The sequence below is a fragment of the Phocoena phocoena genome, chromosome 10 (assembly GCF_963924675.1).
Source record: "Phocoena phocoena chromosome 10, mPhoPho1.1, whole genome shotgun sequence".
Lineage (NCBI taxonomy): Eukaryota > Metazoa > Chordata > Mammalia > Artiodactyla > Phocoenidae > Phocoena > Phocoena phocoena.
In genome coordinates, this window is record NC_089228.1 from 85,785,794 (window position 1) to 85,810,385 (window position 24,592).

At 41.5% G+C, this 24,592-nt stretch overlaps 1 protein-coding gene across 3 annotated transcripts in view; it reads left to right on the top strand.

Moving 5' to 3' along the window:
- The window catches only part of KIAA0319 (KIAA0319 ortholog), a 47,513-nt gene that overhangs the window by 10,231 nt on the left and 12,690 nt on the right, over nt 1–24,592 (top strand). For 2 of the 3 annotated variants that reach the window (XM_065884628.1, XM_065884630.1), the window contains exons 4-14: nt 1,215–1,313; nt 2,733–2,830; nt 3,711–3,798; nt 4,761–4,853; nt 6,166–6,298; nt 14,181–14,409; nt 18,952–19,075; nt 19,724–19,856; nt 20,879–21,027; nt 22,710–22,861; nt 24,424–24,562. In XM_065884628.1, coding sequence (XP_065740700.1) covers nt 1,215–1,313; nt 2,733–2,830; nt 3,711–3,798; nt 4,761–4,853; nt 6,166–6,298; nt 14,181–14,409; nt 18,952–19,075; nt 19,724–19,856; nt 20,879–21,027; nt 22,710–22,861; nt 24,424–24,562 — 1,437 coding nt within the window. The remainder of the gene's footprint in view (nt 1–1,214; nt 1,314–2,732; nt 2,831–3,710; nt 3,799–4,760; nt 4,854–6,165; nt 6,299–14,180; nt 14,410–18,951; nt 19,076–19,723; nt 19,857–20,878; nt 21,028–22,709; nt 22,862–24,423; nt 24,563–24,592) is intronic. The other variant, XM_065884629.1, reaches the window with a different exon arrangement.

Consider the following 24,592-nt stretch of genomic DNA (forward strand, 5'->3'; position numbering starts at 1 on the left):
GAAACTGGCCTGGGAGTTAGCATCCTTGAGTTCTAGTAGCACCTATTGCATAGAGTAGTTAGAGGATGAAATGAATTGATAATCTTCAAGTCCTTGGAACAGAGCCTATCAGAGTTCACTCTCGTAGATAAGTGGCTGTTGACATAAATACAGTTTAAATTAGTTAGATATTGGTGGATCTATTGCTAATGATCCACATAGCCTCAAGCAACTTATATTGCCTCTCCAGGGCTCAAGTTCTTTATCTGTCAAATGATGGGTTTGGACCAATATCCCTTTTAGGTCCACAATGGCTGATTTTTCTTGGAAAGAGTCAGTGACAGGAAGAAGAGCCAGAGACGGCAGCGAAGCCTCTGCAGCTGGTCTAGGAAGGCACTCGAGGGACTGAGTACAGACTGAGAGAAGTAGATTTAAACGAGCCATATCTCCATCTAACATCTCCAAGCAGCTAGGACCTCTAGAGAGCACTCAGCTTTTCTCTAAATCTTTGCTTTTCTCTATGTGATATCTTGACGATCTCAATTGTATTTTACAAAGGGAGACTAATGTCCAGTTGAGTCAAGCCAATTAAACGTTATCAGTATAATCCTGGTTATGGAGCAAGGAAACAAGCCTTGTTCTGAATATGCTGATTTAGTGACTAAGCGCTTCTGGTGAGAGTGGATGTGCTTTTGCTGCTTGAGTTAAAATAGCTTTTTTATATTGAGGTTGACAGGCTTTTCTCTTGGAAAGGTTCCAAGAGCAAGACCGTTGCAGTAATTCATGGGGTTACTATCAGAACTGAGTGGCGCGTGATTAATGCTACAGAAACACTTATGATTGCACTCCCTCTTTTTAAGACTAAAAATAGCACGTACCAGGGGGTCAAGCAAAGCTGGAAGCAAGAGAGAAAATAGACCCAGTCCGCAGTACGCTACCTGTTTTCACGCAACTCTTGTCACCGACACCTTGCTCAGTCGATCTGAAGCATTATTTTCTCCACAGTGCCTACTCACGTTGACAGTTTTAAATTTATGAAATCTACCCTGCAACATAATATAGGGCACAGTTCAGTTACTAGCCAGAGGGAAAAAGTGTCTTACATAAAATCGCATGAAGAACTATTACAAAAATATGGGTTATCTTATGGATACTAAAAACTAATCTATCATAGGGCAGTAATTTAACATCATTGAAGTATATGATGAAATGTACTATTTCTAATTAACTTTTAGTGAAAGAACTCACGGTGTCTGCTGGTGATAACCTAATAATAACTTTGCCGGAAAATGAAGTTGAACTGAAGGCGTCTGTTGTGCCAGCGCCACCTGCAGGTGAGAGTTTGACTTTCCTCTGGGACCAGTAGGGGCCCATTAGCTGGTGTGTCCTTTAGGTGTCTTTACTGGTTATTTACAACTTTGATTCATTTTCACAACATAGTGAATGTCACTCTCGAGTGGATGACAAGGCTTTGATGATCATAAGCTTTAAAGTTTACTGAAAGTGTTTAAAATGGAGTGAGAGGATAGGAATTAAATACAGAACATTTCCTTTAATTGGTCAGGATAAGAAGTCATACATTTCTGATGATGCAAAGCAGAGTGATACCTTAGAACAGGAGAGGTTTCCATATGCCAGCTTTTGACTTGTAATAACCCACAGAGCCTGGGAAAGTTCCACTGTCAGGTGAGGGAGGGAGCACATGCACAAAGGTTGTTTGCAGATATTGTAGTGGCAACACGTCTCAGGTTCTCAGGATCCTCACACCAGGTGTTCAAAAAATGTTTAAAATACTCTTTCTTCTGCTGATCCAGCACTCTGCTCTTCAGCAAACATTTGACCTATTCCTGTGACCTGTCAAATGCATTCTTTCTTAAAAGTATATTCATTTTTAAGGTGTTTGAATATTTCTCATTCAGGTTAGTTCCTTTATTCATTTTTCCCTATCACACATGGATCAAAATTTAAGCATAGATGTTAATATTTGGCATTTGTCATTTACTCCTTTCAGCTGAGGTAACTCGTGCTTTACTAGAATCACAAGGTGGAAGACAGCTTCATCTTAATATAAAGAGATTTAATCTGTTCTTATGGCCTTATATAAACCCCTACGACAGATGGAATGAATTTAAATCTCCTTGCCTTTTATTAAAAGGAGAAAAGTACAGTGGATTATACTATGTTAAAATTTATATGTATAGTCAGGTGTAGTAGTCTGGAAGGAAAGTCATCAAATGCCAACAATGAAATTAGGGCAATTTTTTAAAAACTTTCTATATTTTCTAAATTTTTATAAGTTGTATGTTCTTATAATAACAAAGAAATTTTACATTAAAAAGATATAGAGGGCTTCCCTGGTGGCTCAGTGGTTGGGAGTCCGCCTGCTGATGCAGGGGACACGGGTTCGTGCCCTGGTCCGGGAAGATCCCACGTGCCGCGTAGCGGCTGGGCCCGTGAGCCATGGCTGCTGAGCTTGCGCGTCTGGAGCTTGTGCTCCGCGGCGGGGGAGGCCACAACAGTGAGAGGCCCGCGTACCGCAAAAAATATATATATAATAAAATAATAATAATAATTAAAAAATTAAAAGATATAGATACCTTACTGTTCCTTACCTGAATGATAGTTGAAAGTTGAGTGCAGTTTATCTAAATTAATTTCTGCTAGTAGATTGAAGACTGTCATTTTCCTCCATCTGCCCAGATTACAGTGACTTCTAAGAGTTTATAACTACTCATATTTTTCTTTGCCCTCAGAAACAACCTACAACTATGAATGGAGTTTAATAAGCCACCCTGAATACTACCAAGGTGAAATAAAACAAAGACACACGCAAACTCTTAATGTCTCTCAGGTAAGTGGTAACCGGTGGTAACTGACAGCATACCTTAGAATTCAGGTAACGCCTTCTTAGCTGTTGAATCTAGAAGTCTCTCTTACGACTAAGGTTAAAAGAAGAATATAAATGAATCAAGTTTCAAGCATGTAGGTAGACAGGTAGATTTAAATAAAGGGGCTTGCGGGATCTTTTCTTTATTTGACTTACTTGGCATATCAGCCCAGGGAAGAGAGGCTGGCCCAGGCTGCTGTGGGTCTCTGTAGTGAGGTTAAAGCCTGTGTTCCAACTCTTGATCCCTTTGCAGTGTTAGAGACATTCTGGTCATCTCTGATTCTTAGTCAGGCACATTTCTAGGATTGCCAAAAATTCCATTCCAGTTCACATATGGTTTGACTACCAAATATTGCTCCTAGATATAAGCCCTCACAAGAAGAAATGTTCCCTCTTCTTGGCCCATAGATGATTATGTTCTCTTCATTTCTGATATTGCACAGCTACTGGTGCAACATGAGTTAGTATCACCCCCATGCCACTGAGCGCTGTTTCTCGAAGTCTGGCACCCAGACCATTGACAGCTGACCCACAAGTGCTACTTGGTAAAAATGCAAGATTCCCATACACTCAAGTTTGAGAACTGCCGCCCTCGGTTGGTCCATGTCACATATGCCTCTGTAAGCCCCGTGAACATCTGTAACTAAGCTGAAGGCCTTCCTGGGTGATCTTCAGTGTTCCAGCATATAGGCTTCAGACATGTGGCAGTGTGTCCACAGGTCCCGAGCCCCTTCTCTATGCTGATTCCAGGAGAACGGCTTCTGGAATATTTAAGGATTTTCTAGGTAGTGGACCCATCCTGTTGTTTGCATGTTTATCAGTATAACTTTTCTTTATCTTGCAGTTGTCAGTAGGACTTTATGCCTTCAAAGTAGCAGTTTCTAGTGAAAATGCCTTTGGAGAGGGATTTGTAAATGTCACCGTTAAGCCAGGTAAGCCTGTGTAAGAGGACAGCCTCCTGTTTAATCTCAATTTTTGGTGCCTGAATAACACGGTAATATATTTTTTTAGTTTTACATTAGGCTCCATTGTAGAGAAAACATGCGAAGATTGTACGGTTTTTTTCATTCTTCTTTCTGTATAATTCTTAGTACTTGCTTGACACTGCTGTGTAAGGTTGCAAGGTTATTGCTTGCTGTTCTTAGGTGTGGCAATAGCCTCCTCCCTCTGACATTTGCTGAGTTCACCCTTCTACCTCCATTCCCCGTGACTCAGCTTGTCCTTAGGTGAAGGGAGCAACTCAGGGGTCAAGGGAAATGTATGCCAGGGGCTTTCAAGCCCCCTGGTCCTTTCAGGCCACCACTAGTCCATAGGTCAGTGCACTGGTGTGAATTAGAAATAGTGGCCCTTTGTCTGGGTGGGCACAGCCCTGGCTCAGTGCATGGAGCATGGGCCTTGAGCCTCTGCCACCCCCTCCTCTGGGCACAAGGGATGTGGGCCAGCTCAGTGCCAACCTCACCTCCAGCCTCTTCCCCAGGGGCTGACAGCTCCCCATTTTGCACATTCTGCCTGGTTATTCTTAGAGCTAAACGTGGTTGGCGGGGGCGGGCCCGGGGGGCGGGGCTTCAAAGAGTCAAGAGCCAGCTAATCGTAGGAGCTGGAACCCTACTCCATTGCTCCTCTCTTGCAGTTGCTGCTCAGGTTCTGTGACCAACCCCTTGCTTGTTATTACATGTGTTCATTGAGCCTGGGCTTTCATACAAAAATCTAAACCTGCAGACGTGCTCCTAAAGTGTATAGGGGGGTTCCAAAACATTACAAGTACTTTCCATAGTTGAGGCCTGCAGGATAAACACTTTCCGGACAGGATATTTATAACCAATTTTTGAAAATCAGATGGTTTATTTGGGTGGTGACAACTTGGGCTCAGCCCGTGTCCTTTTTTCTGTCACAGCCGGAAGAGTAAACCTGCCTCCCGTGGCAGTTGTTTCTCCCGAGAGACAGGAGCTCACTCTGCCTCTGACGTCGGCCCTCATCGATGGCAGCCGTGGGTATCCAGCCATACTTCAGGGGATTTTGCCCTCTGCACTATGAGACGTAATGGGAGGCCTCTATTGAGGCTGTGAGGACTTATGGGCTAACTCACCAATAGATGAGCATCTATCTGTGTCTTCAAGTCCTTCAGCTCCTTTAGCACAACTTCTCTGTCTTAGGCTGAATTTCCCTTCAGTTATGTCTCATTTGTCTATGAAAAAATTCTTTAGGGTCTAGCTATTTGATCAGAATTAAACCAATTATTAAAGAATCTCCTTTCGATGTAGTATACGTGATGAGCAGTTGGAAATCACTTTTTTTAAAATTATTTTATCTATTTTTTTTTTTTAGCTGCGTTGGGTCTTTGTTGCTGTGCACAGGCTTTCTCTAGTTGTGGCGAGCGGGGGCTACTCTTTGTTGCAGTGCACAGGCTTCTCATTGCGGTGGCTTCTCTTGTTGTGGAGCCCAGGCTCCAGGCATGCAGCCTTCAGTAGTTGTGGCACGAGGGCTCAGTAGTTGTGGCTCACGGGCTCTAGAGTGCAGGCTCAGTAGTTGTGGCGCACGGGCTTAGTTGCTCTGCGGCATGTGGGATCTTCCTGGACCATGTGCCCTGCACTGGCAGGAGGATTCTCAACCACTGCACCACCAGGAAAGTCCCTAAAGCCTGTTTTAAATGAAAATATTTACATGAGAAAATATATTACATTTTGATTCCTCTAATTCAGTGCGATTTAGTTACAGGAAACTGTTCAGGATTATTAATCTGTTGCATGAACTTTTCTTTCCTTAAATGAATTAGATGAAACTGGCTCCCTTCCAGGTCTAAGCTTCTGTGATTCTACTTAGTACATTTTGTTTGCTGTCTTTTAAAGTAGAAATAGGAGGTTTTCATGTAGGATACTACCTTTATCTGGATTTACACTTAATAATTAGGGTAGTAAAAGGTGTTTTGTAATTATATAGAAGCATCTCGATTCTTTATGAATCTGTCAGTTCAGATACCTATTTGAATTATCAGTAAGATATCGTGTGCTGTAGTTGAAGTGAGTTAAAAAAAAAAGCAGTAGTGCCTGTCACTTTGCTTTTTAAATTCACAACTGAGTCGAAACACCCTCACTCAAATCTGGTGGAAACCCAGGAGAAAAATCATGATGATAATTTAGAAAGAAGTAATCCTCCTTCTAACACATAATATATGGCCATTGAAATCTGTGCAATTATATGATTTCATATAAAATCAAATGTAAACCCCAATAATGTAAATTACAAAATTTTAATATTCTTGTATTTAATTCTAGTTTTTGTTTATTTGTCCATCTTTCTAGACAGTACAGATGATACTAAAATAGTGAGTTATCACTGGGAAGAAGTTAATGGGCCCTTCCAAGAGGAGAAGACCTCAGCTGATACCCCCGTCTTACATCTGTCTAACCTTGTTCCTGGAAACTATACTTTCAGGCAAGTGGGTTCGCTTTCCAGTACTGACAATTTGACTAGTTCTGATAGATGCCGATAGAACATTGTGCTTCTTTTCATTTTGACCAGGAGACAGGGCAGATTTGGTTTCCTCTGGGCTTTTGGTTGTCAGCCACTTTACACTCTGATACCATCATCAATAATATAAATTACAAGTGTGTATTTATTAGAAACCTTTGGATTTGGTTGTCAGGAATAGTATGGGATGGCATCTATTTTGCTGTGTTGAGATACGTGAAAGAAAGTTTCTATCTTCAGAGTGAAAGTGAGGCAGGTTTATATGATTTACCTGTTTCTTTATCTTTTTACAACTTTTAAAGATATAACTGAAATGTAATAAACTGAACATATTTAAGGTATAAAACTTGATGAGTTTGGACATTTGCATACATCCATCAGACCATTGTCACATTCAAGATAATAAACATTTCCATCATCCCCAAAAGTTTTTTCATGCCTCTTTGCAATCCAAACCTCTCTCTATTCCTGTCCTTGGGCAACCACTGACCTGCTTTCCCCCCACTTTAAATTATCTTGCACTTCCTAGAATTTCACATAAATGGAATTGTACAGTAGGTGCTCCTTTTTGCCTGGCTTCTTTCACTCAGCAAATGATTTTTGAGGTTCATTCATGGTGTTGTCTCTATTGATAGTGTGTTCCTTTTTGTTGCTGAGTACTATTCCAATGTATGGATATGCCACAATTTATCCTTTCATCTAGTATGGACATTGGCTTGTTTACAACTTTGAACTATTACAAATAAAGCTGCCATGAACATTTGTGTACAAGTCTGTGTGGACATGTATTTTCATTTTTGTGGAGTAAATACCCAAGAGTGGAAAGGCTAGGTTCTATGGTGAGCTTATGTTTAACATTGTAAGAAATTGCCAAGCTCTTTTCCAAAGTGGGTGTATTAATTAATATTCCCAGCTGTAGTGGATGAGAGTTCCAGAATCCACATCCTCACCAACACTTGGTGTAATCAGTCTTTTTAATTGTATCTAATTTGATGGGTGGTTGTATCTCATTACGGTTTTAACTTGCATTTTCCTGTTGACTAATGCTATTAAGCGTATTTTAGGTGTTTACTGACCATTCATATAACTTCTTTTGTGAAGTGTCCATTCAGATCTTTTTCCTGTTTTAAAAATTACATCTTACTTAGTTGTAAGATTTTTATACATTCTGAAACAAGTTCTTTATTTTATATATGTGTTGTGGATATTTCCCAGTATATGACATTTTGTTCTCTTAATGGTATCTTTTAAAGAGCAAAAGTTTTAAATTTTGATTGTCTAATTTATCAATTGTTTCTTTTATGTTTCATGCTTTTTGTGTTCTATCTAAGTAACTTTTGTTTAATCACAAGATTGCAAAGATCCTGTTTTCTTTCTAAGTTTTATAGGTCTAGGTTTTATTTTTAGATCTGTGATCTGTTTTGAGTTATTTTTATGTATTGTGTGAGATTTTTGAATGTTAAATCAAACTTGCATTCATGGGATAAAACCTATTTGATCATGATATTCTTTTTGTTTGTTTGTTTGTTTGTGGTACGCGGGCCTCTCACTGTTGTGACCTCTCCCGTTGCGGAGCACAGGCTCCAGACACGCAGGCTCAGCGGCCATGGCTCACAGGCCCAGCCGCTCCATGGCATGTGGGATCTTCCCGGACCGGGGCATGAACCCGTGTCCCCCGCATCGGCAGGCAGACTTTCAACCACTGCGCCACCAGGGAAGCCCCCATGATATTCTTTTTATGTAGCATGGGATTCAACTTGATAATATTTTTGTCAGGATTTTTATGTCTGTCTTCATGAAAGATTTGGTCTGTGCCTTCTTCTCTCTCTCTCTCTCTCTCTGCAATTGTCATAAGGTTTTGATATGAGGATTATACTGGCCTAATAAAACAAGTTGACCAGTGATCCATCCTCCTTTATTTTCTGAAATACTTATGAACAACTGGTGGTATTTCTTCCTTGAACGTTTTATAGAATTCACCAGTAAAATCATCTGGGCCTGGAATTTTCTTTTGGGGAAAGTTTTGATAACAAATTCAATTTCTTTAATAGATGTACGCCTATTTAGATTTTCTGTTTTTTTTTAATTTTTCTTTTTTATTTTATTTTATTTTATTTTTATTTTATATTGGAGTATAGTTGATTAACGATGACGTGTTATCTGTTTTTTTCTTGTGTCAGTTTTTAGTAAGTTGTATTTTTCAAGAAATTCATCCATTCCTTCTAAATTATCATATTTTTTGGCATAAAGTTGTTCATAGTATTTTCATATTATCCTTTCATGTCTGTAGGATCTGTACTGATAACTTCTTTTTCATTTCCAATATTGGTGATTTGTGTTCTTTTTCTCTTGATAAGTCTAATTAAGGGGTTTGTTAATTTTACCTTCTCAAGGAACCCTAACTAGAACTGTTTTAATTATATTTGCCTGTTTTCTAATTTGTTCTTTTCTGCTCTTTACTGCTTCCTTACTTCTGTTTGCTTTTGATTTACTTTGTTCTTTTTCTTCTAACTTCTTAGAGTAGAATCTTGGTTCGTTCATATTAGAGCTTCCTTAAAAGCTTATAAATCTTTCACAGGTATAATTTTCCTCTAAGTGCTGCTTAGCTGCATCCCACACATTTTAGCTTATTATATTTTTAAGACCTCATATACTGCTTTAAGAATCTGATGATTTCAGAGAAGGAGCCCGTACATATGTATTTATGAATCGTCAGAAGTCTAGCCAGCTTAAGAAACTCTCAAGCATCTGACTGGATTCATCTTTGACTAAAAAGTCCACAGAGGTGCTCTAAAGTGCTTTAGATTTTACACATGTTGTAAAAACTTCTGTTTGGGTTTATTGGAAATCTCAGCTTACGAAGCAGTTTACTCTATTAGGATAGCTATCATTTAAAAAATGGAAAATAGCAAGTGTCGGTGAGGCTGTGGAGAAATGGGAATCCTTGTGCATTGCTGGTAGGGATGGAAAATGGTAGAGCTGCTGTGGAAAACAGCTCGGCAATTCCTCAAGAAGTTAAACATAGAATTGCCGTATCTGCAATCTCACTTTAGATATATACCTCAAAGAACTGAGAGCAGAGACTCAAATAGATGCTTGTACACTATCTTCGTCCATTCAGGCTACTATAACAAAAATAACCATAGACTGGGTGGCTTTTAAATGACAGAAATTTATTTCTCATACCTCTGGAAGCTGGGAAGTCCAAGATCAAGGTGCTGGTAGATTTGGTGTCTGGTGAAGGCCCTCTTCACATGGTTTATAGACAGCCATCTTTTCACTGTGTCCTCACATGGTAGAAGGGGTAAGGGAGCTCTCTGAGGTCTCTTTTGTTAGAGTACAAATCCCATTCAGGAGGCCTCTGCCCTCATGACCTAATCACCCGGAAGGTCCCACCTCCAAATACCAGTCGCATTAGGGATTAGGTTTCAATATATGAGTTTTGGGGGAACAGAAAACATTCAGTCTATAGCATCCTCCAATGTTAATAGAACAACACAAATGTCCATCAACCGATGAATGAGTAAACAAAATGAGGTATGTACATACAAAGAAATATTATTCAGCCTTAAAAAAATGAACTACTGAGACGTGCTACAGCATGGATGAACTTTGAAGACATTTGGTTAACTGAATAAAGCCACTCACAAAAGGACAAATATTGTATGATTCCACTTAGTTAAGGTGCCTAGAGTAGTCAAATTCATAGAGATAGAAAGCAGAATAGTGATTGCCGTGGGGTGGTGATAGAGGAGAAATGGTGAGTTAGTGTTTAATGGATACAAAGTTTATGTTTGGGATGATGAAAAAGCTCTGGAGATGGATAGTGGTAATGGTTATACAATAATGTGAATGTACTTAATGCCACTGAATGGTGCACTTAAAAATGGTTAAAATGGTAAGTTATATGTACTTTACCCCAATAAAAGAAAAAGAAATTTACCTAGCTCTGAAAGCTTCTTTTATTATTGAGTGGATTTCTGGGAATCTATAGGCCTTGTAGGGGTAGAGTGAGTAGCCACATGGGGCATCCAGTGCTCATGGATGTTTTTTAAACTTTATTTAAACTTTAAAGTTTTTTAAACTTTATTTTTTTAAGAGCAGTTTTAGGTTTACAATAAAATTGGAAGATACGGAAATTTCCCATATGTCCCCTGCTCCCCACGCGCTCAGTCTCCCTGTTATCAACATCACTCACCAGAATGGTTCACTTTTTACCAAGGATTAACCCACATTGACACATCATAACCACCAAAAGTCTATAGTTTACCTTAGGGTTCATTCTTGGTGTACATTCTATATGTTTGGGCAAATGTATCATGACGGATATCTATCATTATAGTATCATACAGAGTATTTTCACTGCCCTAAAAATCCTCTGTGCTCTGCCTGTTCATCCCTGTCCTTTTCCCCCTCCTCTGGTAACAACTGACCTTTTTACTGTCTTCATAGTTTTGCCTCTTTCAGAGTATCATACAGTTGGAAGTATATAGTAAGTGGCCTTCTCAGATTGGCTTCTTTCATGTAGTAATATGCATTTAAGATTTTTCCGTGCCTTTTTATGGCTTGATAGCTCATTTCTTTATAGTGGTGAGTAATATTTCATTGTCTGGATGCACCAAAGTTTATTTATTCATTCACGTACTGAGGGACCATCTTGCTTGCTTCCAAGTTTTGGCAATTGTCCATAAAGCTGCCATAAACATTCATGTGCAGATTTTTGTGTGGACAGAAGTTTTCAACCCCTTTGGGTAAATACCAAGAAGCATGATCGTATGGTAAGAGTATGCTTGGTTTTTTGTTTTTTTGTTTTTTTGTGTTTTTTTTGGTGGCCTGTTTTGTGGCTTATTAAACATACATTGTACCTTTGGTTTGGCCATTGAGGAGGAGAATGCATTTAAAAATCAAAATAGAGTAGCTTTTGTTTGTTTATCCAAGGTAAAACTAGGTGGCCATTGTGCACGTGATTTCAGACATGTTTGTGTATTGCTGAGAACTTGAATTTTCTGAACTGTATGGGATCTAAGGACACCACCAGTCATTCTCAAAACAATATCTGCGGGCTTCCCTGGTGGCGCAGTGGTTGGGAGTCCGCCTGCCGATGCAGGGGACACGGGTTCGTGCCCCGGTCTGGGAAGATCCCACATGCCGCGGAGCGGCTGGGCCCGTGAGCCATGGCCGCTGAGCCTGCGCGTCCGGAGCCTGTCCTCCGCAACGGGAGAGGCCACAGCAGTGAGAGGCCCGCGTAACGCATAAAAAAAAAAAAAAAAAAAAAAAAACAATATCTGCTAGTAGCTTCCAGCTGCAACCTTATTGTCTGAAAGTCATCACCTCTTATAGAGTATGTTTAGTTTTGTAAGAAATTGTCAAACTGTCTTCCAAAGTGGCCGTGCCATTCTGCACTCCCACCAGCAGTGAATGAGAGTTCCTGTTGCTCCACATCCTCTCCAGCATTTGGTGTTGCCAGAGTTTCAGATTTTGGCCATAGTATAGGTGCGTAGTGGTATCTCATTGTTGTTTTAATTTGCATTTCCCTGATACTGTATGATGTGGAGCATCTTTTCATATGCTTATCTGCCATATTCTTTGCTGAGTAGGTATTTATGCTAGTTTGATCCCTGGTTGGGGAACTAATAAAAACATGTCGTGTATTTATTTTTAGTTTACCACACTGGCTGCCACAGCTTGATCCAGAAGAAATAATAGGTTTCGAGAGACAAGTAACAATGCAGGTGTTTCAAAAAATGATATTTTCTTCTTATAATAAGAATAATGCATGTTTGCTATAAAAATAAAAAACAGAATGTATCTAGAAGCAGAAAGAAGGAAATTAAACACCTCCCATAATTCCACTACCTAGGAATAAACATCCTTAAGAGTGTAGTACTAGGGAGACGCAAGAGGGAAGAGATATGGGAACATATGCATATGTATAACTGATTCACTTTGTTATAAAGCAGAAACTAACACACCATTGTAAAGCAATTATACCCCAATAAAGATGTTAAAAAAAAAAAATTAACATGAGCACATGGCAAATAAAGAAAACAACATAAAAGAAAAAAAAAGAGTATAGTACTTACATTTATGGTCCTTTTTCTATACACATAAACTTAAAACTTTTCTTACTTGGATCAAAATGTATAAGATGTTTTACAAGCTACTTTCTATATTTTCTTCTAAAATTAAAAATTTTGTCTTCCATGTTTACATTTTATCCATCTAGAATTGACCGCATGTCTACCGTGGTTGGATCCAATTTTATTTGTTCCCACATGGATAATCAGCCTATTGTCCCATTACTGTTTATTGTCTAGTCTGTCCTTTCTCAATCTGCAAGACCACGTCTCTTCTATATCAAATTGTCATATATGAGTGGATCTGATTTTGGATTCCCATTAATTATGGATATCTATGTCATTAAATATTCTGCAACATCATGTTTGATGCTGATACATTTCAGAAAATTAATTTAGCCCCATTATTCAATGTTTGGGGGAACATTCTTATAGTTAAATTTTGGAGTGCAAGTAAAATTTCTGGGTCAGAGGCCTGTGTGTTTTTAAGGAGTTTGATATATGTTGCCAAATTATTGTCTACTTCTTATCTGAGGGTTTTGCTAAGGTAAACTTGTGGAAACTTTATGACATAAAAGTCTAAGGGGACTTCAGAAAAGTTATTTTTAAAAGTCTTTCTATAACACTTTACTTATTTATTGGGGTAAAATTTATATACAGTGAAATGCCACTTTATGAGGTTCTTTTGATTAATTTTAATTTAATGACTCTTTACCCATCTCATTGGGACAGGCCTACTTCGTTTTTATGTTGTTGTTTGTTTGTTTGTTTGTTTTAACTCCCCAACCAGGGATCGAACCTGTGCCCCCTGCATTGGGAGCACAGAGTCTTAACCACTGGACCGCCAGGGAAGTCCCAAGGCAGGCCTACTGCTAACCCCATTTCACTAGGAAGAAATTCCCTTAGGGGCCCAGAATGTGTCCTGACTCAGCCTGGTTGAGGAGGAAGGACCTTAGGTGTTTGGTTTGCCGTCAGAGCGAGAACTGGAGTTTGGACCCTGGGTTGTATAGAGTATGTGGGATAGAGGCCCAGAATATGGGGGCCCCCTGTACAGGTACCTTACCTACAAATAAGGCCTGTGTTTCTTCCAGAGCTTCATTCTCATATTCCTATTTACACCTGTTACACATGCATTGCTGCTCCAAACTAAATCTTGGCCCCAGAAGAATAAAGTGACCTTATTTCACTGATCCAGTTGCCACATCACCGATGAGTTTACTACAGGAGGGTCAGTGCAGCTCTCTGTGTTGTTTGTGTAGGCAGAGTATCGTTTGTATTTCAAAGTGCTTAATCCTAAAATTGCTTTGCAAGGAGTGTCCTGAAAACACTTAATATTAAGTCCTCTAGAAAAGAATGAGAAAATTAAAAAGCTTTGTAGCTGAAAATTCAGGAGTGATTTGCTGTCTCTACATGCTCAGGCCTGCAGGCAGGACTTAAAGCTGATACATTTTGAGTCTCAGGTGGTAGAGAGAGGCTTCTGTGTTGGCTGAGGATGGTTTCTTCATCCAGCATCTCAAAGAATGAGAAACCCATATAAAATAAAACTCTATCATGTGAATATATTACTAGCTAAAAATAAAGTAAATCAACAGAAACAAAGAGAAAGTATAGCCTCAGGTCTCTGTTCTTTCCTCAGCTTCATCCTCAAATTTCTATTTACACCTGCTCTCGGTTGTTCTGAGAAATGTACCATAGGCAGACTAAATTGACCACTTGCCTTGAGATTTGGCATATTCATGCAGTGTAATAGCTTCCTCTCCTTTTCATAGACTGACTGTTACAGACTCAGATGGAGCCATTAGCTCCACAACAGCAGCCCTACTAGTCAACAGTGCTGTGGACCATCCACCAGTTGCCAATGCGGGACCAAATCAGACCATAACTTTGCCCCAAAACTCCATCACTTTGAATGGAAACGAGAGCAGTGATGATCACCAGATTGTCCTCTATGAGTGGTCCCTGGGGCCCGGGAGTGAAAGTAAAGAGGTGGCCATGCAGGTGAGTTCTCCATCCTGCCTTCAGACTTTTGTCTATCTGTGTGTTCATCTGTCCGTCCGTCCATCCATCTATCTATCTAAAATATTGGTACAAGGGGGCAGCTAAATTCAGAAAATGTTTTATAAAGTTGTCTGATATATTACAACTAATAGAAGAACAGCTAAACTCACAAATCTTCCAAATTTATGTCACTTTCCTTCAACCACTCTATATAAGCCCAGGATAGCAACTAAGCAGCTCCTATACAGACAACTTGACCTTGAGGTTAGTTTAGGAAAAGTCTGACCTAACATTTGCTACAGAAATATTATTTTAGTATTAGGATAAACCTTAGGAATAATCTAATCTAAACCTCATTATCAGAAAATTCCTTTTTATTTTGTTTCTCCTATTTTTAGAAACTGCACGTTACCTTTTCTGGATCCAGTGGGCTCTTGTTAAGATCTTTTTGTATTTACCTTTTGATTTGTTCAGATTGCGAATATATCTGTCTAAAGTCATAAAAACCTTGAAACATTGCTGTATTTGTATGCGTGAGTATGTGTGAGCTGTTTGCTACTTCTGGTGATGGCCAGCTTGGTGTTTTTTTGTTTTTTTGGTTTTTTTTGCGGTTCGCGGGCCTCTCACTGTTGTGGCCCCTCCCATTGCGGAGCACAGGCTCTGGACGCACAGGCTCAGCGGCCATGGCTCACGGGCCCAGCCGCTCCGCGGCATGTGGCATCTTCCCGGACCAGGGCACGAACCCGTGTCCTCTGCATCGGCAGGCAGATTCTCAACCACTGCGCCACCAGGGAAGCCAAGCTTGGTATTTTTGAAGTTATGTTATTATTTAAGAGTTTAATGGAAGAAAGATAGTACCTTACATTACCACCTTCCTCTTCTCCTTCAAACTCCATCTCACCAGTTCAAGACAAATTTCTCATTAGTGTTTATGGTGAAGTCAGACATTCCATGAAAACTGACCTACTTTACTTTTTGATATTTCTGGAAAGTGCTTTGTGATTATGATGAATTAAAAATGACTGGTTGGATGCATGAGTCTTGAAAGAGCCGTGAGTCCTCTAGATACCCTTGGAGAGCACTTGGTATAGAGTTCATCTCTACCTAAGAGTTGTGGCAAATGCTATGTTTGCTTCTGTTAGGTTAAGAATTCGCATTTGGTGGGGTTTGGATACAAACAGGAAGATGGGTATTTTGTATTTTCTCAGTTAAAAAATATTCCAAATTTTCTTTCCCTAATTACGGCGAAGTATGTGCCCAGAGCTAATGCCCCAGTACATCCAAGTCTAATGAACATGTATCCAAAGGAAGTCACTAGTGCTGGGCTGCAGACCTAGCCTCGCTGCTCTGAGCACCTGCCCATCTGCTGCAGACACTCTTAGACTATCCACAGTAACAATGTCACTGCCTTGTGATTGACTGATAAGATGTCAAAAGGGGTGATGCTTTTTATGAATTGGGGCAATCGCAAAGATCAGCTCTTAAACCAGCCTCTCTTACACTAGTCTAAAAATCGCCAAGGCAAGCTGCAGGGGCTATGCTTTGTGCTGGGGAGGTCACTGAAGGTCACCGAAGCCTGTGCAGCTACCTGAATCATATGGCTGCTTTGAGGGCTCTCAGTGAATTAGTCTGCTCACTTCGCATTTGCCACAAGATTCCTTTTTATTGTGTGCATAAGCATTCATGTAACCATATTAATTTTGAGGCACATATTACTAGGAAATTATACTTTATAGAGCTCTTCAGAAAAAAAGTACTTTGCTCTACTGAGTCATAGTAGGGAAAAGCCCTTTTTTTAAGTTCTTAAAATAATGCATTTCAAATTTCAGAAGTTCCCCTTGTGATAACACACTTGATTTTCTATCCATTTTTTTCCCATTTTTCCACTAAAACTCTAAAACACACACACAGGGATTTCCCAGGTGACACAGTGGTTAAGAATCTGCCTGCCAATGCAGGGGACACGGGTTCGAGCCCTGGTCCGGGAAGATCCCACATGCCGCGGAGCAACTAAGCCCATGAGCCACAACTACTGAGCCTGCGCTCTGGAGCCCGCGAGCCACAACAACTGAAGCCTGTGCGCCTAGAGCCCCTGCTCCACAACAAGAGAAGCCACCGCAATGAGAAACCTGTGCACGGCAACAAAGAGTAGCCCCCACTCACCACAACTAGAGAAAGCCTGCGCGCAGCAACGAAGACCCAACGCAGCCAAAAATAAATAAATAAATAAATGAATAAAACAGATACATTTATCTTTAGACAATCTTGTGATCTGTGAAAATAAATAAATTATAATAGGACTTAAAGTTAAAAATCCTTTTCAGGATGCCATGAACTTCAAACATAGGCAATAACTGGAAATATTACCAACAACACAGCAGCAACAAAATGAAAGGGTATTAACCTGTAGGCAATAAGTAGCTAGCTACTATATACTCAATTGAAAAAATGCCTTATTGAAGTTTTGTTGTCCTAGCATTTAAAAAATTTATATTTACAGCAAGGACTTACTGTATAGCACAGGGAACTATATTCAATATCTTGTAATAACCTATAATGGAAAAGAATCTGAAAAAGAATATATATATATATATACACATATATATAACTTAATCACTTTGCTCTACACCTGAAACATTTTAAATCAGCTATACTTCAGTAAACATTTTTAGAAAAGAAATACATGCAGGGCTTCCTTGGTGGCACAGTGGTTGAGAGTCCGCCAGCTGATGCAGGGGACACAGGTTCGTGCCCTGGTCCGGGAAGATGCCACATGCCGTGGAGTGGCTGGGCCCGTGTGCCATGGCCACTGAGCCTACACATCTGGAGCCTGTGATCCACAACGGGAGAGGCCACAAGAGTGAGAGGCCTGCGTACCACAAAAAAAAAAAAAGAAATACATGCAAAAAATTCAATTCAAAAGATAACAATAAATGGAGAAAAATAACAAAATTTATTTATTTAGGGCTTCCCTGGTGGCGCAGTGGTTGAGAGTCCGCCTGCCAATGCAGGGGCACGGGTTTGTGCCCCGGTCCGGGAAGATCCCACATGCCACGGAGTGGCTGGGCCCGTGAGCCATGGCCGCTGAGCCTGCGCATCCGGAGCCTGTGCTCCGCAAGGGAAGAGGCTGCGACAGTGAGAGGCCCACGTACCGCCAAAAAAAAAATATATATATATATATATATATATATTTTATTATTATTAAATTTATTTTTGGCTGCACTGGGTCTTTGTTGCTGCACGCGGGCTTTCTCTAGTTGCGGCGAGCGGGGGCTACTCTTCGTTGCGGTGCACGGGCTTCTCATTGCGGTGGCTTCTCTTGTTGCAGAGCACCGGCTCTAGGCACGCGGGCTTCAGTAGTTGTGGTACGTGGGCTCAGTAGTTGTAGCTTGCGGGCTCTAGAGCACAGGCTCAGTAGTTGTGGCTCACGGGCTTAGTTGCTCCGTGGCATGTGGGATCTTCCCAGACCAGGGCTCAAACCCGTGTCCCCTGCATTGGCAGGCGGATTCTTAACCATTGCGCCACCAAGGAAGCCCACAAAATTTATTTTTGATTATAAAAGTAATACATTAATTACTTCCTGTGGTTAAAAACAAACAGGGCCTCCCTGGTGGCACAGTGGTTGAGAGTCCGCCTGCCGATGCAGGGGACGTGGGTTCGTGCCCCGGTCCTGGAGGATCCCATGTACCGCGGAGCGGCTGGGCCCGTGAGCCATGGCTGCTGGGCCTGCGCGTCCAGAGCCTGTGCTCTGCAAGGGGAGAGGCCACGGCAGTGAGAGGCCCGCGTACCACAAAAAAACCCCACAAAAAACAAAAAAACAAAAAAACCCAAACAAACTCAAATTCTGATAAAGTGAAAATACACCTTGACCTCTTCCAAGTCCCTTTACTCAAGATAATTACTTTTATGAGTTTAATGTGTGTGCATACCAAATCTCCTCTATGTGTTTGCATACATGTATATGTGCATGTAGCAAATATCTATCATGCTGTATCCATTGTTTCACAGCTTTCTTTTTTTGCTTCGTAATATGTCTTTGACATCTTTCTACTTTATTCTTTATAAATCTACTTTATTCTTTTAAACTTCTTTTTTTTCAACTAGCATCCCACAGTGTATTGTGGTGGGTTTGGCCATTTCACTGTTGATGATTGTTTAGATTGTTTCCATTTTTTTTTTTTGGTGTCATAGGCAATGCCTCAGTCAGCACCTATGGGCGAGTCTCCATAATTACACACGTGGGCGTTTCTCTAGTGTAGATACTCAGTAGAAATGCTGGGTTGAAGAGCATGTTCTTTTAACATTTGAATGGATGCTGCCAGATTGGCTTCCAAAAAGGCCATATTAATTTATATTCTTTCAATAGCATCTGAGGATATACAATGGACTTTAGCTCCCATTTTCCTGGGACATGCACATTTTTTTTTAAAGCAGGATCTCCACATTTAGTAAAAACACTAATTTTTCATTATGTCATGCTAATTACTTGTGCTTCTTTAATATTATTTTTTCTTTTTCATTTTTGTATTTGCTGTTACTTAGGGAGTAGAGACACCGTACCTTCATTTGTCTGCAATGAAGGAAGGAGATTATACATTTCAGCTGATGGTAACAGATTCTTCAAGGCAGCAATCCACAGCTGTGGTCACTGTGATTGTCCAGCCTGGTAGGTGAGATGGGAAAGGGATTTAGCCCCAGAGATTAAAACAGAAATGACATCTGGGCTTCTGGGCTTCAGACCAGCCAAATTTGGTACAAATTCTCTAAATCTTTGAACTATCAAGAAATCAGGGCTGCAGAGCTGAATCTTAATATCAAGGCAATTTGCTTTTGTGGTTCTGAATTATGTCCTGGCTGTGTCTCCAAACCATGGCATGAAGGACAAAATGAGAGCTATCTCCAGAGTCACTTTGGGCTCTGATGCCATGCCCCACTCTGCTGCAAAGCTCTAGGGCATTCTTGAAGAGGCTGGTAGTTATGTGTGGCTTGATACTCAGATGGCTTGTGGCCAGACATTGGGGAATTAACTACAGTTCCACTCCATGACTTTTAAGGTATTTTAAAGAAACCAAAGACGTACATATTAGGGAACAGTATTTCTTGCTGCCTGTAACCCCCATCTCAAACTTAGAATGTTTAACTCCTGGGTCAGCTAGGAGACTGCAGTGTTTCACCCCAGGATTCCCAAAGGACAGGGCATGCTCTAGTAGCTGCCTGAGCTGAATATGAGTAATTTGCTCAAATAAAGAAATCAGGGGATGGCAGACTTAATGCAAAGAGATAATATTTCTTCACACCGTTTCTATAATTCTAGAAGACAACAGGCCTCCGAAGGCTGTCGCCGGCCCGGATCAGGAGCTGGTCTTCCCGGTGGAAAGCACCACCCTGGATGGGAGCAGAAGCAGTGATGACCATGGCATTGTTTTCTACCACTGGGAGCATGTCAGGTAGTCAGCCCATCTCATCATTGAGTGCTGGGTTCACTCCCTGGATGAGAGCTAATATTTCCCCTGCTCTGGAGAGTCTACACTAAACACTCAGCTTGAGAGTGTTGAGGAGTCAGTATTTAAGCACATTTCTAGAAGTGGCCAGGGAACTATTGATTGGATTCTGTATCAGGTGTGGATGGACAAGATGGACATTCCTTGACAGTGGAGAGAGGTGGAGCTGGGGCAGGTGGACAGGGCAGTCTTGGTGTGAGGTGAGCTTCATGACAGAAGTGGTGCAGGGGAACCTGGGTGGGGTCCTCACGAGGCCCCCCAGTCTGCACTCACTCAAACCACGTGCAGTGACTATAGACAACAGAAGTGCAGAGTTCAAGGGGATTCCTTTATCCTCCAGCATTTTCTGTGCTGTACATGCTTAATCTCATGGAATCCTAGGTCATTTCTTAAGAGGTAAATGATAATATTATTCCCATTTTAAAGATGAAGAAACTGAGGCTTGCAGAGATGAGTCAGTCACAGGGTCTCTGGTCGCCCAGATAGTAAGAGCAAGAGCTGAGGCTCAATCGTGGGTCTTCCTGACTACAAAGCCCACGATCTTCACGACTCCACTGTATTGAATAATTCCTCTTGAGCCAGGAGATCAATTACCTGGCTTGCTCTCTCCTCCTCCACACTCTCTCGAAAGATAACTGAGGATTTCAGCTTATTTTATTCAAAGGAGAAACAGGAATAGTTTATAAGGTTCCATTCTGATCATTTCACTGACAGTTCAATTTAAAAAAACAGAAGACTCCAAAATCCTCTTCCCAGGAATCCAGCAGCCTCTGTCTGAAATAGGCTTTAACTTGTGACTCTTACACAGAACTAGAGAATCTAAATGAAGACAAAATTATCTTAGAATTCTCTAGATGGTATATATTATTGCTGTGAAAAGAAGCATTTATAAGGACACAAGCAACATACCTGCTGTCGTCAGAATCCCATGCCCCCTGCCTTTTGTTAATGACTGTCCTGTTTCACAGAGGCCCCAGCGCAGTGGAGATGGAAAACGTCGACAAAGCTATAGCCACAGTAAGCGGTCTTCAGGTGGGTACCTACCACTTCCGTTTAGCGGTGAAAGACCAGCAGGGACTAAGCAGCACGACCACCCTCAGCGTGACCGTGAGGAAGGGTGAGTCAAGGCAGAGGGCAGGTGGATCTGCCAGTGGAGGAGGTTGGGCCCCTTCTGCTTTTCAGTCTCACAGACCCTAAGCCAGGCCATGGTTATCTGGAAACGTTAGTGTTTGCTTATTAGCTATAGCAGATACTGAACTCTGCTTGGCCAAGCAAAGGTCACTCTTCTTCCGTCCAGATGCACAGCATTTCCTTTTGTTTGTGGAGTGTGTGTCCTAATAGCTTCATTCTCCTTCTGTGACTACTGGCACCTAAAGCCCCATGTCCTAGCGACCCCATGATGCTTTGCTTTCCCTCTTCCTTGGAAATCTAAGATGGTTTCAAACTCCATGTTGTTTCTTAATATGAAATGTGTGGTCCAATCTATGACATCCTGCTTTATGTACTTGTCTCTTTCTTCTTTTCCATTTGACCATGAGCTGGTTGAAGACCTTTGTTTCAGATATTTCTCTCTCTTCCACGTGGCACAGTGCTAGACTCATGGCCAATCAAAGATGTTGGTTACTTCAGTGAATGAATAAATGATTATGATGTATTGAAGATCAGAGGTGTAAAAGAGCATGGCTGGATGGTAAAATCCATTCACCAGTATTATGGACCAGCAAGAGTGTCAGTTCATTGGGGAGGGTGGCTGAGACAAAGGCAGAAGCTCAGCCTTGAGGTATCGTATGTGTCAAGTGTCATGCTGAGGAATTTGGACTTTATTTGCTGGGCAGTTGGGAAAGGATAAAACAATTTTATCAGCAAAGTGACATAGATTTGAGTTTTTTTCAAACGTTTTATTATGGAAGTTTTCAGCCATATATAATAGTAGAGAAAGTATGGGGACATGTGCATAAAAGGGGGTGGTTGTCTTAAGTTCCAGTTTTGAAGCTCGATAGGGTCTAGATATTGTTTTTTATAGAAGGATTTTTGGGCTTACTCAATTTACTGCCAGTCTATTTCTATTCTTTCTAGCCTTTCCCTGTATGGACAATGGAATTAAGCCTCCTCAATGCCAGATTCTCCCCACTGCCCTGAATCCTCCCTCTTCAATTTACTTAGACAAGCAAGATTTGGTACTGTTAGAAACAAAAATATTTCTGTGGCCAGATAGTGTGGACCAGCACAAAATAATCCATAGCATATTTTAAACCAAAATATTTTCATTTTCCAGACCCCAAACATTAAGTAAGATCATGATTTCTCTTTTTTAAAAAGAGAAAAAACTGTAATGATAATAGAAAACTGTCCAGCATATAGGCTGCCAAATTACAACTAGCTAAGTGCAAAAAGAACTTTAAGAAAGTCTGTATGGGGGCTTCTCTGGTGGCGCAGTGGTTGAGAGTCTGCCTGCCGATGCAGGGGACACGGGTTCGTGCCCCGGTCCGGGAAGATCCCACATGCGGTGGAGCGGCTGGGCCCGTGAGCCGTGGCCGCTGAGCCTGTGCGTCCGGAGCCTGTGCTCCGCAACGGGAGAGGCCACACAGTGAGAGGCCCGCATACCGCAAAAAAAAAAAAAAAAAAAAAAGAAAGTCTGTATGTTATCTAATGGGTATTTGGGGCAGGAAATGATGCTTTTTGGATATTTTAAATCTACATATCTGCAATATGGAATAGTCAGGATAGTTTGTGATACACTTCTATCACAAGTGTTTTAAATCAATTTCTTTGCTTTCATTTTTGCTATATTTGACTTAGAAAATAATAGTCCTCCCAGAGCCCAGGCTGGTGGCAGACATGTTCTTGTGCTTCCCAATAACTCCATTACTTTGGATGGTTCAAGGTCTACTGATGACCAAGGAATTGTGTCCTATCTGTGGATCCGGGACGGCCAGAGTCCAGCAGCTGGAGTGAGTACTTGAAGAGAATTGCCCCTGGACCACTAATCATTACGTCTGTATTAGTTTGCTAGGGCTGCATAACAAAATAGCATAGACGGGGTGACTTAAACAACAGATATTTGTGCTCTTCCAGTTCTGGAGGCTGCGAAGTCCAAGATCAAGGTGCTAGCCAGTTTGGTTCCAGATGAGAGCTCTCTTCCTGGTTCTCAGACAGCTGCCTTCTTGCTTTGTCCTCACAGGGGTGGGGCGGGGGTTGGGGGTGGCAGGAGAGAGAGAGGAGAGAGGGGAGGGGAGGGGGAGAGAGAGGGCTCTTAATAGACCTTATCTCAAATAGAGCCACACTGGGGGATTAGGGCTTCAGCAGATGGGGGAACACAGTTAACTCCATAGCAGTGTCTCTGTTATGACCTCATCTCCCTTTCCATGGTCCCCACTAAGGTGTTTATGCTTCTAGGTTTCTTCTGAGGGCTGGAGGCAGCAGGCTGCTGTTCAGTTTAAACAAATCTGAAGTCCCTTCCGACTTTTTCCTTGCCCGGACCTTGCGTAGGGTCAGAAACCATAGCCTGGAGGGACTTTGAAACCATGTCTTCTCATGGGACTCATTTTGCTCCTTAGCTTCCCCATTGTTCCTATTTTGGTCCAAATGGATTCTTTCCTTTTCCTCAACATTGTACCAGATAGGTCAATAGATCGAGGATTGCTATTCCCATTTCCTAAGTACAGAGAATGAGATGCAGGGATGGAAAGAGACTTGGCCAAGGTCAACTAACTCATCCTTAGTCAAACCAGATAGACTTAGGTTTTTAGCTCCTGGCAGGCCTTTTTCCCCATTAGATCACTCTGCCTCTTAGGCTGTAAATTTAGGTAAATCTTCATTCCTCCTGTTGCTAAGGACTTGAGAGATGCACATTTACTCTTGGAGATGTACTGAAGGAGTGGTCCCAGGGAAAGAACTGAAAATGCTTTATAATTTCTAAAGTAACTCTGGAATGAATACTGTTCAGCCAGATGGTGGGTTAGCCTCTAAGTGTAATTATAACAGCTCTCTGATCAGAGCCCTTGTTACCACCCTCTTCTGTTAGCAAGTTCAGAGAGAGGGTCTGGGAGAGTCTTCTCGAATTCTTTGAGCAGAGATGTTGCTACTCAGGCTCTTGGGTCATTTGAGAAGGTGAACCTGATACACCATGAGGAAACCCGAGATGAGAGCATTGTAAAACTATCTTTAAAAATAAGACCCAGAAGGCTCTTCAAAGAGTGCTTCACCCTCCAGGTCTCTGCCCTAATTTCGGTGGTTTCCCCCTCTGTAGGGTGGAATTTGGTAATTCCTAGAGAGCCCTTGGGAAGCAGCTCAGCCCACAAAGTCCTGTCTAAGGATTGTGCCTCCTGGTGCTTTAAAAGTGGGAGAGACGCTGAGGATTACCCGGACCTTCACTAACCCACCACCTTGCTTCCTGTTCACCCTGCCCCTTAGAATCATGCATGTGTGACAAAGACGGGCCCCCGAGGTTTGGGATCAACAGAGGCCCAGGTTGGGAGCTGACTATTGAATCATGAACTGGGTTATTTCTCAGGATGTCATGGATGGCTCTGACCACAGCACGGCCCTGCAGCTCACCAACCTGGTGGAGGGGGTCTACACTTTCCACCTGCGAGTCTCTGACAGTCAGGGCGCCTCGGACATGGACACTGCCACCGTGGAAGTGCGGCCAGGTGCGCTCACAGGCTTCCGGGCCTGGGTTT